We start from the raw sequence: 16707 nt of genomic DNA, 5'->3' as shown, positions 1-16707 counted from the left end.
ATTTATCTGTCGAATCATCCCGACTTGAAGCCCGGGGCGGAAATGCTGCGTCTGCTTCACTAGACGTTGTCATTTTACTGCAAACATCAGGCAGATCTCTCCATCTTTACTCTCTCCAGTGGCAGAAAAAGGTTATAGAACGAAGACTAATTTTATTCCATTCCAGACATTTGAGACAGTGAGCAAAACAAATCAATGAAATAAGTTAAATAAAAAATAAATCAATGAAATAACTTCAGTCAGACATAAAGTATCAAACTGAACAACACAAAAATAAAAAGCAGCTTCACTCCGATAAAATGGAAAAATGAGCATAAATACTATTAATTCAATAGAAACTAAGAATGAAACCGTTTCCGGTTTTTCCGGGAGGCGGGTCTAACTCTCGATACTGATCGTTTCTGGACCAATGAGCGCCGGCCATTCACGCTCCCAGCCAATAAACAGCTCGGACGTCTGTCGTCAGCCAATCAGAAGCGTCCGCTGTGGAGCGGGCGAGGCGGGGCCGCCATCTTGTTTATATTTCTCGTTTACGGGAAGGGGGGGAATGGGAATCCCCGGTGACGTCACACCATCGGCAGACTTCAGAGGGACAGGGCGTCTGGCCAATCAGAGCGCAGGAAGTGGGCGGGGCCTTCCATTGCGCGCGGTTGTCCATAAATAACTGTGGGGCTGTAGCTGAAAATATAGTGTAGCTCCTAAAACCTTCATACAATTTTCTGAATTTTGATTGTTGGTTGGAATGGGATTTCATGTATACATACATATATATATATATATATATATATATATATATATATATATATATATATATATATATATATATATATATATATATATAAACCAACAAGACAAAAACATTACATATTATTTGTAAGTGAAAATATCAGTAAAATATAATGGCATAGAAACTCTCACAAGCCCATATTCTTAAGAACCAATGTCATAAATAACTTATTTGAAATGTTTTCATGACAATCTAATAATATACTGAAGTAGACAGAATGTTTTGGCCACATTTATTGTTATTCTTGTTTTTGTGTCCACTTTAAACCACCTTGTTCAAGATTCTCTTTGTCGCCACTGGATGGCGCTGTTGCCTATGCTGTAAACACTTTGTTAAGCCTGGAAGAGAAACAGGACCAGAATTAACTGCAAAGAGCACTTTTCCTTTTTTTCCTCAAAGTTTTTATTTCATTTATAGTCTCATTTATAACATCTGTCACTTATTTTCTGACACCAGGGCATGATGGGACACAGACATGGACAGCATGGAAGGCAGTGGCCGGCCACTAACCAGTCACCTGTAACCAGTCCAGGGCGAACCTGCGGTCGGTCCATGGAGAACCTGCTGTGGGTCCACGGAGAACCTGGCGTGGGCCCTCTTACGGCAGCAGGTTAAGGACGTGATGTGCCGACGAGCCATTCTGAAGGCTCCTGATCAGGACGAAACCCGGTTCTACCAACAGCAGAACCGACGGCTCGGGATCAAACCGAGGAACAAACAGGACAGCCTGCAGGGCAAACCACTGAATGCCGGCTCACAGCTCAAATGGCACAAGAACAATAAAGTCAGGAAGTGTAAGGCAAATGATCTGAACACCAAGAACCAGTTTAAACCCATTAGAACCAGCTGTGGAGCGACTGCACCTGACTGGTAACTAGTCCTCTAACTGGTCCAAATAGACTCTTCATTCCTTAAACCTTCATTTTGATCCAAACCGGCTCCAACCAGCCGAACCCGGCTGCAGAGCGCTGTAACGGGCTGAACCCACTGAAAATAACGCTCTGCTGGTAACCAGCTCGAACTAACTGAATTTAGTTGTGACTGGTTAAAACTTGCGTTTCATTATAACTAGCTTCAGTGCGGTTTTACCAGGTCGGCTACTGCTGACCGCGATGGGTTAACTGCCAGCTAAAACTAACCAGCACATCACAAACGGGTTCTAACCAGCTGAAACCACCTGGAACTGGCTTGATCCAGTTGAGACAATGGTCAACCAGTTCCTTTGGTGCCTGTTAAGCTGTTTGCCACTTTAGCCTTTTGTGGCTGACTCTAACTGGTTAAGTTGCTCCAACCACCAAATGGAAATGGAGAACAGATTGTAACCAGCTCTAGTTAGGAATAACTCGCTGTAGTTACCGGCAACTGGCTGGAAGCTCATTGGTTCTTACTGGCTTCACTACACTTTGAGCAGAAACAAGTGACTTTACAAACTCTGACGAGTACAACACAAACCGATAAAAACTGGCTTTAACCAGCTCTAACCACCGGCACTCAAGCTAACTGGTTGTGCCTGGTTGTGATATTCTTTAACGAGCAGCCGGACGTCACTGTGTCTGTTTGAATCCAGCTGTAGCTGTTAGAAAGGTCTCTAACCAGCTCAAACTCACCAGACTGACTAAAACCAGGGTTAACTAGCTGGAGTGAACCGTGAGTAGAACTGGCTGAAACTGGATCAAAGCAGCTGAACAAATGAACACTAGTTACAACAAGATACAGTTAGCTGTAGCTGAACAGTTATCTTCAGCTTTAACTAGTTTTGTCAGGATTCAGTGAGACGTTTGTGACGGCAGCTTACTAGCAATACCCAGGTAATACTAGTTAGAACTGGTTAACCGCTTTAACGAAAACTAACTCAACAGTAATTAACCAAAACTAACTGAAACATGTGCTTCAGCTATCACTAGCTTCACCAGGCCTCAACCAGCTCAGGCTGAGTTCAGCTGGCTTCATGATGGGTTAGAACAGGACAACTGAAGCAGCTTTAACCAGTTTCCAACCGACAGCTGGTTATCACTGGCTATGCTAGCTATAACCAACTTTAACTAGATAAAACTGCTCGATAGCAGCTGTAATCGGACAGAACTAGCTGTAATCAGTTCATGGAGAAACTGAGTAGATGTTCCTGAAGCTGGAGGTAAACCGGTAGTAACCAGGTACAAGCTGTAACTGGCCTGAGTACTGGCTACTTATAACTAGCAGTAACTGGTTAGAACAGGTTCTAATCGGCTGTACTGGGCTGCAACTGGTTCCAGCCGGCTGAAGTTGGCTTGTGCTGGCTGTAACAGGGTAAGAAGTATTCTAGCTGCCTCTAGCAGGTTGTATCCGGTTGTAACTAGTAGTTCGACACTACAGCCATGAGAAACTGACCATAACTGGTTGGAACTGGCTTTAACCGGTTGTACTATAAATAATAATTGCAGGTTTCAATCTGCAGCAGGAGGTGATGGTCATTTGGAGATGAGCGAGAACAAATACTGGATATAAGAGAAAAACAACCAGTGAGATCCAAACACAGGAAGAGCCAACCGGCAGAACGTCAAGTTCTTCCAGAGGAACCACAGAGCGAAGCGTATTTACATCATTTCACATCGTCAGCGGGACAGGATGGTCTTCACATGACCCTGGTTTTAATACGGCGGTGGTGTCCAGCCCGAAACAACCGAAACAACCGAAACAACCAAAACACACCTCAACGGAAAATATTCCACAGATTTATCCAGAACCTCACCATGTTTTAATATCCAAGAGTCTGGAACGTCCTCAGCTTTGGTACACAACCGTGAAAGTGCACACTGGACTGATCCAACGCGCGTGCGCACGCACGCACGCACACACGCACACACGCACAAACACACACACACACACACATACACAGAACCATTAAGAACCTGCCAAGACCCATCTGAACTGTTGGAACCAGTGAAGGCCAATCCAAACCAGCTAGAACCAGTCAGATTCAGTTCAGGTATGAAGCAGTCAGAACCAGCTGGATGCAGTCGAAACCAGTCAGAATCGGTCGGAACTAGTGGCCGCTGGGGAGAACTGCCCAGATTTATTTAGAAGACGTCAGAACTGATCAGAACCAGCATGAATAAGTCTGGATCTGGATACTGTGAGGACTGGTTTAGACTGGTCCCACCCTGGTTTAGACCGGGCCCACCCACTGGACGGACTCCACCAGTCTGAATTAGTCTGGGCTGGCCTGTTCCGGTCAAAACCAGTTCAGATCGGTTCAAAATGGCTGGGTCCGGTCCGAGCCGGTTCATGTGAAAGAGGACGGATCGGATCCAGCTGCCAAACGTCTTCGGCAACAACGGAATTCAGCGAAAGCTAAAGGAATGAAAACAGCGATGCAGCTGTCACTTCTCACCACGTCACCGCGACCGATGCGGGCGGAGCGGCAGGGCGGAGTTCCTGGCTGTTCCCGTCCGGTCCCGCCACTCCCAGGAACCCCCGGAACCCAGAAATCCCCGGCCCGGAACGCAGACGGACCAGCTAGCGAGGGGAGTGAGGTAGAAGTTATAGAAGGACTTCCACATTGGACGGGACGCTTCTGTCCGCCCTGACGCTACAAACACAGGAACCCAGGGAACCGCCGGAGGAACCGCCGGAGGAACAGCCGGAGGAACCGCTGGAGGAACCGCCTGATGAACAGCCGGAGGAACAGCCACAGGAACCGCCAGATGAACAGCCGGAGGAACAGCCAGAGGAACCACCAGAGGAACAGCCAGAGGAACCGCCGTCCTTTCAACAAGCAGACGCGGACATTCTTTAAACGACCGTTCCGCCAAACAGAAACAGAAAAGAGAGTTAGCATCCTGATCTTTGGCGTTGAGCTCAGGCCTCTAGAAGTGAGGAACGATGCTAACATTTGGTGTTCTCCTGATCCGCTGGTGGCGATGGCTGATGGCTCAGCGAATGCCGCCGCCAGCTTAACGTCTTCAGAAACAATCCGTCTCCCAGTGACAGTTTGTGCAAAGCTAGGCTAATGTGACGAAAAAGCCTTTTAGCATTGGAGCTAGCGTCATTTCTCTCAACACGGATTGTTCCGGATGTTCTCACTGGGTTCCCGACGCTGAGTGAACCTGCTGGGTTCCACTTCATCGTCACGGCGTTTTGTGCTTCACTGGAGGAACCGGATAAAAGAGACCGTTAGCATCAGAGCTAGCCGGGCTGTTAGCATCAGAGCTAGCCAGGCTGTTAGCATCAGAGCTAGCGGGGCTGTTAGCATCAGAGCTAGCTGGGCTGTCTCCTTCACTGCGTTTGTGCTGAGCTAGGATAACCGTACGGTGTGGTGGAGGAGGGGGAGGAGGGGGGTGTGGCGGAGGAGGGGGAGGGGGGGAGGGGGAGGAGGGGGTGGAGGAGGGGGGAGGGGGTGGAGAACGTTACCGAAATTGTCAGGCTGCTCCTTTAACCATTAACCGCCCCCTCAGTGGAAAATGAAGCCAACATGGCTGCCGCTGAGCTGTGTGAGTCTGACCTTTGACCTTTACAGCGTCACATGACCCCTTGTGGGTCGCAGGACAATAAATTATATTTACAAAAAAAACGTTTTCTTCTTGCATCAAGCAAACATGGAGGAGAACCGGAGTGAGAACCAGAAACATCGACAGCAAGTCGCAGAACGTCAGCCGGGTTCTCCAGAGACAGAGGCACTGCCGGAGGCCGGGCGGAGGCTCAGCACCCGGGTCTGTCCGGGTTCCGCCTCCTGCTGGAGAACCCTTCACAAACGTTTCACAGTCTGAAGATGAAGGAACGAGAAGGATCGTTGCCGGCGGCCAGGAGAACCTGGAGGTGGATCGTCACGGTTCTGGAGGGCCGAGAGGACCAGTCACCATCGAGGTCAACGGGGAGGAAAACAACTGAGGTGTGACCAAAAGGTCAAAGGTCAAAGCTGCTGTGAGGCAGCCATCATGTCTAAATTACTCCTGTCAGTTCTAACGAGAACCTGAAAGACTCAGTGTTTGACTAGTTTGTGTTTTCCGTCCATTGGAACGCTTCCTGCCTCGGGTTCTCTCTCCTTCACAGCCGAACTGGAGGAACCGTCTGACCTCGGAGAACCGAGCGCAGACCTTCAGCCGGAACATCAAGAACGTTCCCGATGCTCCCATTTCTCCAGGACTGCGATGAAAAGCCCTGCAGTTCCCATCTCCCCCGTCAGGGGGCAGCAGAGATGCTTTAAAAAACCAGCTTTGAGAGCAGAGGCTGCTGGGAAATGACGTCCTCTTCCTAACGGGCCAGAAGAACGTGGTCTTTGGGGCGGATTTGGTGTCAGGTGGTGTTGTCAGTGCATTTAAAGAGAACATTGGTTCCTTTCAGTGTTTTCTAAATCGTCTGGCAGCAGCGGCGAGGAAGAGCCTCCTCTTCAGCCTCCGTCAGTCTGCTGCTCCACTCCAGCCCCAACAGGTTCCGTCAACCGGGACAATCCAGAACCTCCGGTCCAACCCTAACCCAACCGGGACAATCCAGAACCTCCGGTCTAGAACCTTCGTCTTGCTGCCTGGTGTGCTTCATCAAAATCTAACAGGTTTTACAAAGTCCTCTGAAGAGGGTCCAGGAACCAGGACTCAGTTCCACGAACCAGGACTCCTGGGCCGCACTTCAGCACATTATTGGGGCGGGGTTTGCAGCTTTGGAGGTTGCTGATTGGTCATCAGCCGTCGTTGAGGAGTCGAACTGAGTTGACTGTCGACATCTGGAAGCTTGTGGGCGGTGCTTAAAGCTTAGAAAGCTGCTGACTGGTGGAGTTCCCCAATGGATTTCCAATTGCTACTTCCTGTTGGATGTGACATGAAAGCCCCAGAAGATTTTGGGGCGGGGCTTGAACTTTCCGGAGCTGTGGATTGGCTGCAGATGTTTTCCAGCTTGTATTTTCACAAACCAGAAGCTGTAAACTTGAGGAGCTCTGGAAGAATGGCGAGAAGGAAGGGAACGCTCTCCACCAAAGCAGCTACAGCCTGATTGAATATCAGCGTTCTAGATTGTTTGGGGGCGGGGTCCCTCAGAAGGCTGCTGATTGGTGGTTTCAGTCCAAAAGTCAAGCTTCTTCAAAAGGAGAAGTTTTAACCCAAATTCAGCAACATGCGACTCTAATGAGTCCAGATCGGCCCTCGAACGCCTCAGCTCAGGGCGGACTCATCGCCATAGCAACAGCAGCTCAGGACGGACTCATCGCCATAGCAACAGCTCAGGCTCATGGGTAGTGTAGTGTCGAAAAGTCGTTCCACAGAAAGAGAAAAAAAAAAAACGGAGTGATGTGGGATAATAAAACCATCTGGAAGTGACTGGCCAATGTCTTGAGAGACTCCACCCTCACAAGCCCCGCCCACTTCAGCACTTCACAGCACAGGTGTGAACAAAGGTGTGCAGATGGAGAAACGCCGTCGTACTGTACGTGGACAGCTGGGAGGAATCATGCAGACGAAGCACGCAACTTTAAATACACAGAGAGCTGCAAGTGTGTGTGTGTGTGTGTGTGTGTGTGTGTGTGTGTGTGTGTGTGTGTTTCATTTTAGCTACGACGCTGTGATCTGTCTTTATTCTGTTTTCCGATCCTTGTTTAAAGACCCCGCCTTCTTCGTCGTTGCCATCCGTCCTCGTCCTTGTCCAATCACGTGTTCTCCTCCTCCTCAGCTAGCTCCTCCCCCTCCTCCTCCACGCTTTCCACAATAGGCCTGTGGATCTGAGGCTCCTCCCCCCTCCCGGCCCTGGACAGGACGTCCATCCAGCGGCGCTGCAGCTCCTCGCCGTCAGCACTGAAGTAGAGCGTCAGGTGACTCTGGGAGATCTTGAAGGCGTGGCGGCGCTCCAGGCGGTCACATGACTCGGGGAGCGAGACCTCGAAGCCGATCAGCGGCACGCTGCGCTGCGCCTTCACGTCCTGCGGGAAGACAACACACTGAGACCCAGGCAAGGCCTTTCTGATACATCGATGTTAAAGTTACCACGACAACCACATCGCAACAAAGAACGACTGAAGACCAGAACATCTAGTCTCAAATGACGTCCTCACCCAGGCCTGAACAGTGATCCAGAACCAGATCTGGAAGCAGGTCTGCAGAAGGCAGGGCTGATGTGAGGTGACGTTGGTGTGATCTAGAGAGATGTTGGGGTGGTGTTGGGGTGATACAGGGTGATGTGAGGTGATGGTGTGGTTATACAGTGGTGATTTGGGGTGATATAGGGTGATGTGGGGTGATGTTAGGGTGATATAGAGTTCTGCTGTGTTGGCTGACGTCACTCCGGTGAGTGTTTTCCGTGTTGCTGAAGCCTGCGAGCGACTGAAGTGCTTGCTGTCTCTCTCTTGCTATTACTGTTAATTCACGAAGCAATCAAAAAATCGGGGTTACTTTCGCCCCCGACTGACCAGCGATCTCTCGTGAATTACATTTCTTCCCCGCCATTAGCGCCACCGGTGTGCTAACTACCTTAGCGTGCTAACTAGCTTGGTCTGCCGGGACCGCTATGGCGTCCTCCCCTCTGTCTTCTTTTCTTTCCTGCTCAGTGTGCCGTATGTTGAGCCAGAACCCTGCCTCCCTTGACGATAGGGGTATTTGCGTAAAGTGCAGTGTATTGACAGCGCTGGAGGCCAGGGTAACCGAGTTAGAGGAGCGGCTGCGCAGATGTGAGGGGCAGGGCAGCGCTAGCTACAGCCAGGTAGCGGCAGGGCTCGCAGCCCGCTCCCGCAGTGAGAGGAGTGTTAGCAAGCCTAGCCCCGCAGCAGTGTCCCGAGCAGCCGGGGCAAGACCAGGACCGGTTTGTGACGGTCCGGAGGAAGGCTAGTGCTAAGCACCGCCACGTAGCACTCCAAGAACCGCTTCACGTCTGCAATAGGTTCTCTCCCCTCAGCGACGACACGCTGGCTGAACTGGTGATTGGCAGCTCTATAGTTAGAGACGTGAAGCTGCCAGCGGTGAAGGTTAGGTGTTACCCGGGGGCCAGAGTGGGGGACATCGAGGGGAACCTTAGGCTTTTAAAACAGGAAGGTAGGAGATTCCGTCGAGTCGTGATTCACGCAGGCGGTAATGATGCCCGGCGGAGACAATCAGAGGTGCTGAAATTACAAGTAGCCTCGGTGTGTGAACTGGCTAAGTCGATGTCTGATGCTGTAATATTCTCTGGTCCCCTGCCCAATTTGGTCAATGATGACATGTATAGCCGACTTTCATCATTCAATCGCTGGTTGTCTAGATGGAGTGAGGAAAACGGAGTTATTTTTCTAAACAACTGGTGCACCTTCTGGGGAAAGCCTGGGCTCATCCGCAGGGACGGCATCCACCCAACTTTGGATGGTGCAGCCCTTTTAGCTCACAATATGGCTGATCGGCTTAGTACCCTAAATTGACAAATCCAGCTATGAGCCCCGGCGCAGAGCAGTCGTGTAGAACAGCTCCTCTGTTGATCTTGTTGATCCCGTCACTAATCCTGCTCCCGGATTTTTACAAGTCAAGCATGGAGGTTTACCCTAGGCTAACAGAGACTGTGTCTGTCCATAGTGCTCAAAGCATTAGAAAAAAGTCAATGGGTAAAAAGCTTAACACCTGTACGAGACAGAATAACTCTTCCAGTAGGAAATACATAAAATGTGGTCTACTAAACATTAGAGCAATCTCCACTAAATCTCTGTTAGTTAATGACCTTATCGGTGACAATAACATTGATCTCCTTGCTCGAACAGAAACTTGGCTTCAGCAAGATGACTATGTGAGGCTCAATGAATGTACCCCTCCAACCTATGTTAATTTCCAAACAACTAGATCAACAGGTGGAGGTGGAGGTGTGGCAGTGATATCGCACTCCAGTCTTCTTCTTAAACCCAAAACTAATGTTAAATTCAACTCTTTTGAAAGCTTAAAGGGGACGTTGATCGGCCGGTTTTGCTCATTCGTATTTAATTTCTAGCCCCCCCTAGAAGACCTATACAGGATAAATGGCATTGAAAGCTTCTTTGATCTGTGTCTTTTACTGCGCCGCTTCCTTGCTTTTCCTCCTTCCTCCGAAAGCGCTCTGTTCAGTTGACTCCATCCCAGTCCCATCCATGTGCGCATTCCACTCGCTGTGATTGGTCACACCCACTTTGCCGGTATGGAAGTCGAGATAACTGACAAGCGTTGCCATATCAGCTGTTTGTGAAATGGCACATTCCTCAGAAATCAGACATGACATGAACCGCATTACTGGACACTTTGGTGTCGTTTCACATTGGTATCAGACTATTTGATAGTGTTTACAGGTTTAAAAAAGAGGTCCACTGACCAACGTCCCCCTTAATACTAACGCTTACTTGTCCAAATTGGAAGAATCAAAAAGCTGTGCTATTAATTATTGTGTATCGACCTCCTGGTCCTTACTCTGACTTTTTAACTGAGTTCTCAGAGTTTTTAAGCAATATAATATTGACTCATAACAAGATCCTTATAATAGTTGACTTAACATCCATGTGGATGATTCTGGTGACAGTTTGAGTAATGCGTTTATTGCAGTATTACCGTATTGGCCCGAATATGAGACAACTCCGATTATAACACGACCCCTATTTTTCAAAGATCATTTCGTGAAAAAAAAAAAATGCTGAAGACAGTAAGGTCACTCATAAAACAACTTTTTATTATACAATTATTATAAACTCAAAAACTCAAAACTGAGATAACATTTCACGAGATATAAAATTAATAAATATATTCTCTTTCTCAAAATAAGAAACAATGAGCAACAAATAAGAAGCCTCAAGGGGTCCAAACTGCATAAATGATGTAAATAACTGTCCAGTTCCTTCAGCTGAATCAGGCTCTGGTGGTGGACAATCCGTATGTCCGTCTTTCAGAGACGTATTCACTCATCCTTCTATCAGTCTCTCTGAAGCATCGTGCTTCAGGGACCACGGAAAGCTTTTCTCATAGCGCTAGCATTCTGGAGGCCTTTTTCTGTGCTCTCCAATAAGAACGAGGCTCTGCTCCACCAGATCTCCTGGCGGCTTGGCAGTAGTTTGATGACTCTGCTGCGTTGATCACCATCACTTTAAAGTTGGTATCATAACTTCTCCTCTGTTGTTTGCTCAGTTGTCCAGCGTTCAGCCCCTTTGTTCCAGATGATCCGCCATTTTTCATCAGATCATTGATCTCATTTCATCGCTCACTCGCTCTCTGCTCAGTGATACTTGGCTCCATCTAGCGGCGCTGGATGCGTATTGACCATCTACCGTAAGTCTGCGATTATAACACCACCCCACTTTTGAGGATGCAGTTTCTGGAAAAAAACATCGCCTTATATCGGGCCAATACGGTAGATAGCATCGGTTTCATTCAAAATGTTGATGAATCCACTCATAGTCACAAGCACACCCTGGATCTGGTCTTAACATATGGGATAGAGGTCAGGGATCTAAATGTTCTCCCTCAGAACCCCATACTCTCAGACCATTTTTTGATTACTTTTCAGGTTTTGATTGAAGACTACTGTGCTCAAAAAGATAAAATTCAGCTGATACGGACATTATCTGAAAAATCTGTGGCTCGGTACAAAGAATTGATCCAGCCTGCATTTGCTGCATTATCTTGTGAACTCACAGAAATGAGCTTATTGACCAGTGGTGATAATAGTGATCAGTTTGTTGACAGTGCTATGCACTCACTAAAATCTGCCCTTGACGTAGTGGCCCCGTTGCAGCTGAAAACCAATCGACCCAGGCGCGTTGCTCCATGGTTTAATTCGGCATCAGAGGAAAAGCCCTCTGCTGGTTCAAATCCTATTTATCTACTAGGTACCAATTTGTTCACGTTAACCAACAGTCCTCACCGTGCTCCCAGGTCAGTTATGGGGTTCCTCAAGGGTCCGTGCTCGGGCCAATTTTATTTCTGTTATATATGCTTCCTTTAGGAACATAATTAGAAGTCACGATATCAATTTTCATTGCTATGCAGATGACACACAACTGTATTTATCTATGAAATCTGATCAAACTAATCAAATAGACAGACTCAGTGACTGTATCAGAGAAATTAAAATCCTGGATGACTACGAACTATCTCCGTCTGAATCCTGGCAAACAGAGGTCATTATACTAGGCCCCCATAACTGATGAGAGTGTCTATCTGAACAGATTATCACCTTAGATAACGTCAGTGTATCCTCCTCCTCTACTGTCAGGAACCTCGGGGTCTTATTTGATCAGGATATCTCCTTTAAAGCACACATCAACCTGGCTTGTAAAACAGCATATTTCCACTTGCGCAACATAGCTAAAATAAGAAACATTCTACCTAGAAGCGATGCAGAAAAACTCATCCATGCATTTGTTTCCACTAGACTGGACTACTGCAACTCCCTTCTTGCAGCCTGCCCAAAAGTGCATTCAAAAACTTTCAGTTGGTTCAAAATGCGGCCGCCAGATTATTAACTGGAACTAGAAGACGTGAACACATTACTCCCGTTCTAAAATCTCTTCACTGGCTTCCTGTCGAAGTTAGAGTTAGATTTAAAATCCTTCTCCTCACTTACAAAATCCTAAATGGGATGGCTCCGACCTATCTCCAAGATGCTTAACGCCTTATCAACCAATCAGAGCACTTCGCTCTCAAAATGCAGGGTTACTGGTGACTCCTAGAGTCTCTAAATGGACACTAGGTGGAAGAGCCTTTAGCTATCAGGCACCGTTTTTATGGAACCAGCTTCCAAGTGGTGTCAAAGAGGCAGACACAGTCTCCACATTTAAGGTTAGGCTCAAGACGTTTCTCTTCGATGCAGCCTATGATCAGGTCAGCTAGGGATTCTAAACCATCATTATTAAAAGCTGCCCTAGGAGCTAGAATGCTGTGGGAAGTACGGTGCACTGAGCCCTGTCCTCTAATGTCTGAATGTTATTCCCTTTAGTCCGTTCATTGCTTTTCACCTGCTGTCCCCCCCTTCGAGGGGGAGTCTTCTCCAGTTTCAGTTGCTGACTCCACTATTACGAGGGCCTACGAACAAGCTCCGGCCGGACTGTCCTCAACATAGTCCTAAGCTTTACTTCTTGTTGTCTCATGCTAGCTGTTGCCAAAGCTGTCCGTCCCTGGGAGAGGGATCCCTCCATACTGTGGTTCTCCCCAAGATTCTCTTCTTCTCCCACTGGGTTTTTGGAGTTTTTTCTTGCCGGATGTGAGGGTCTAAGGCGGTGGTTGCTTTGTTTTGTCTCGTTACTGTGAATTTGACATATTAACATTATGCTTAGTCTCTGTTTTTACTTTTACCAACCAATGTAACATCTTGAAGCCTCTGAGGCAGCTGTTGTTGTGATACTGGGCTATACAGAAATACATTGATTGATTGATTGATTGATAGAGGGGTGATATAGGGTCATGTTGGTGTGATATAGGGTGATGAGAGTTATATTGGGATTATACAGGGTGATATAGGGTGATGTTGGGGTGATTTAGGGTGATATAGAGTGATGCTGGGATGTTATAGGATGATGTGGGGTGATGGGGTGATGTCGGGGTCATATAGGGTGACATGAGGTGATGTGGGGTGACGTTTGGGTGATAGAGAGTGATGTTGGGGTGTTATAGGCTGATATTGGGGTGATATAGAGTGATGTTGGGGTGGTGTTGGGGTAATACAGGGTGATGCGGGTGTACCTGCGGCGCTCCGTAGATGTAGAGAACCAGCGGCTCGTTCTCGGGGATGACGAACCAGGCCTTCTGCCAGCCCCGCCCCCCTCCTTTATCCATGTGCTGAAGGAAACTGCAGATGACGCTGTTCTCCGCCGCCAGTGAGGCTTGTTTCTGTTCCAGAGGAGAAGAGGGAGGTTACCGCGGCGACCACATTCGGGAGCCCGGGAGGCGGAGTCGAACCGCAGACCTCCAGGATGGAGCGTCGCCGCTGGCCACTGCCGCTCAGCCCGGCCGGCGATGGAGACACGCCCACCAGCGTGGCGTAGCAGTCCACGCACACGCGGTTGGTCCGGTTGTTGTCGTACGACAACGAGCGCGGAACTCAGAACATTTTCCACAAACCACCTGGAACGGGAACACAGGAGAACCAGAGAACCAGCGATGAGAGGTGGAGGCAGAACCAAGTCCTGGACACAGACAATGGTGTTCAGGCTGTCGATGGGTGACGGTGTTGGTTCTGTTGATGGGTGACGGTGTTGGTTCTGTTGATGATGACAGTGTTGATAGTGACGGTGTTGATGGTGATGGAGTTGATAGTGACGGTGTGGGTTCTGTTGATGGTGACATGTTGGTGGTGACGGTGTTGGTGGTGATGGTGTTTGTGGTGACGGTGTTGATGGTGATGGTGTGGGTTCTGTTGATGATGACGGTGTTGATGGTGACGGTGTTGATGAGTGACGGTGTGGGTTCTGTTGATGGGTGACAGTGTTGATAGTGACGGTGTTGATGGGTGACAGTGTTGGTTCTGTTGATGGTGACAGTGTTGATGGTGACGGTGTTGGTTCTGTTGATGGTGGCGTGTTGGTGGTGACGGTGTTGATGGTGACGGTGTTGGTGCTGACGGTGTTGATCGTGATGGTGTTGATGGTGATGGTGTTGGTTCTGTTGATGGTGGCGTGTTGGTGGTGACAGTGTTGATGGTGAGGGAGGAAGAATGGGGGAGGAGAAGGATGAGGGAGGAAGACGGTAGGCTTGGGGTCGAGGGAAGGGAGTGGGTGGAAAAATGTGGGTAGAAGATAGATGGTTCAGTAGAGACGAGGGAGGGTGGACATGGGTGGGAGGTTTAATAGAAGGGTGGGGGAGAGGGAGGTATTTTAGGTTATTCATTTATTGTTAGAAGTGCAAATGATTTTAAATTGGATTTGCTATATTTTAATAAGGGATGGAGAGTGTTGTGTTGCTGAATGAATGTGGTGCGTGGATGGTTGGGTTTGACCCAACGAAGGACAGAGGATGGAAATTAGCCATGGCTACAATCCTGTGTTTTGTAAAGTCTGTGCACAACATTGTACACTTGCTTCAATTTTAAAATGCATTGTCCCCTTTCAAATAAATAAAATACGAAATACGGTGTGGTGGTGACGGTGTTGATAGTGACGGTGTTGATGTGACGGTGTTGATAGTGACGGTGTTGATGGTGACGGTGTTGGTGGTGATGGTGGTGATGGTGTTGATGGTGACGGTGTTGATGGTGACAGTGTTGATGGTGACGGTGTTGATGTTGATGGTGATGATAGTGACGGTGTTGGTGGTGACGGTGTTGCTGGTGATGGTGTTGATGATGGACAGTGTTGATGGTGACGGTGTTGGTGGTGACAGTGTTGATAGTGACGGTGTTGATGGTGATGGTGTTGGTGGTGACGGTGTTGATAGTCACGGTGTTGATGGTGACGGTGTTGGTGGTGACGGTGTTGATAGTGACGGTGTTGATAGTGACGGTGTTGGTGGTGACGGTTGTTGATAGTGATGGTGTTGATGGTGACGGTGTTGGTGGTGACGGTGTTGATAGTGACGGTGTTGATGGTGACGGTGTTGTGGTGACGGTGGTTGATAGTGACGGTGTGATGGTGACGGTGTGGTCGGTGACGGTGTTGATAGTGACGGTGTTGATGGGTGACGGTGTGGTGGTGACGGTGTTGATAGTGACGGTTGTGATAGTGACGGTGTTGGTGGTGACGGTGTTGATGGTGATGGTGTTGGTGGTCCGGTATTGATGGTGAGTGTTGATGGTGATGGTGTTGGTGGTGACGGTGTTGATAGTCCGGTGTGATGGTGACGGTGTTGGTGGTGACGGTGTTGATAGTGATGGTGTTGATGGTGACGGTGTTGGTGGTGACGGTGTTGATAGTGACGTGTTGATAGTGACGGTGTGGTGGTGACGGTTGTTGATAGTGACGGTGTTGATGGTGATGTGTTGGGTGGTGACGGTGTTGATGGTGATGGTGTTGGTGGTCACGGTATTGATGGGACGTGTTCATGGTGACGTGTTGGTGGTGACGGTGTTGATGGTGACGGGTGTGGTGGTGACGGTGTTGATGGTGACGGTGTGTGATGGTGACATGTTCATGGTGACGTGTTCATGTGAACGTGTTGGTGGTGACGTGTTGATGGGACGGTGTTGGTGGCGACGGTGTTGGTGGCGACGGTGTTGATGTGACAGTGGTGGCTGTGCTCATGGACAGTGTTGCGGACTGAACCTACGTGTCCGCAGGCTTGCAGTGGTGGCGTCTCTTGGTGATGGCGTTGAACGGCTCCTGGCACTTCATGCACAGAGTCACCTCCTTCTCCCGGATCGGCGTCGGCGCTCGCTTCCCCAGCTCCGCGCAGCTCTGAGGGCAGAGGGACCACAACCCGAGGTCAAGGCTTGCGGCGGGGGGGCGGGTGGGGCGGGGCAGGGGGAAAGGGGGGGGCGGCGCTACCGGGGAGTGAGGCGGCGTGGAATCCTCATCTCGCAGCGAACAGGTGAGGTGTCTGAAGCTCTCCACCGTCTGCTCATGCCGCTGGATGGTGGACTGGATGGCCTGCAGACAGAGAGGCGGAGCTGAAAACCTCCACCACCATATCTCTAAAGGTGGAGTCGGAGCGCTGCAGCGAGCCAGGACCCCAGTCCGTCTCACGTCAGCAGAACGTTTCTGAAGACGACGTCATTTTCATGTTGTCATGGAAACAGGCATCAGTCACATTCAGAGCTCCTGTCTCCAGGGTCGCACCAGAAAACCGGTCATATAAGCATTAGCGTTAGCTCTAGCATGGTGTGAACCTGTGAGCTCAGCTAGCGTTAGCACTAGCATCACAGGCTACACCCGAGCCGCTCTCTAAAGGTTCCGAGTTCTCCGTTCTCCATCTGCCCGAGAAAAGACGGCGTACTGGGAAAGTCTGGCAAATTCACTGAGGGGTCAAAGGTCAAAGGTCAGGGAGAGTTTACCTGGACTCCAGTCCTTCTTCCCTCCTCACGTCCTGCAGACACAAACATGAAGGTCAGTCAGTGTGTTG

General features: G+C 49.1%; 2 protein-coding genes across 3 annotated transcripts in view; one reads left to right on the top strand and one right to left on the bottom strand.

Moving 5' to 3' along the window:
* Window positions 1-16707, top strand: part of LOC115408444 (natural resistance-associated macrophage protein 2-like) — a 918259-nt gene that overhangs the window by 104102 nt on the left and 797450 nt on the right. The gene's annotated exons all lie outside the window — the stretch shown is intronic.
* Window positions 7324-16707, bottom strand: part of LOC115408473 (FYVE, RhoGEF and PH domain-containing protein 1) — a 50532-nt gene continuing 41148 nt past the window's right edge. The window contains 8 exon segments of the mRNA XM_075410471.1: window positions 7324-7667; window positions 13399-13545; window positions 13622-13743; window positions 13746-13779; window positions 15916-15926; window positions 15929-16043; window positions 16134-16255; window positions 16646-16671. Coding sequence (XP_075266586.1) covers window positions 7398-7667; window positions 13399-13545; window positions 13622-13743; window positions 13746-13779; window positions 15916-15926; window positions 15929-16043; window positions 16134-16255; window positions 16646-16671 — 847 coding nt within the window. The 3' untranslated portion in view covers window positions 7324-7397.

The sequence above is a fragment of the Salarias fasciatus genome, chromosome 20 (assembly GCF_902148845.1).
Source record: "Salarias fasciatus chromosome 20, fSalaFa1.1, whole genome shotgun sequence".
In the NCBI taxonomy this organism is placed as follows: Eukaryota; Metazoa; Chordata; class Actinopteri; order Blenniiformes; family Blenniidae; genus Salarias; species Salarias fasciatus.
Note: the sequence above shows the minus strand (reverse complement) of the source record. Positions and strands in the feature narration are given on the sequence as shown.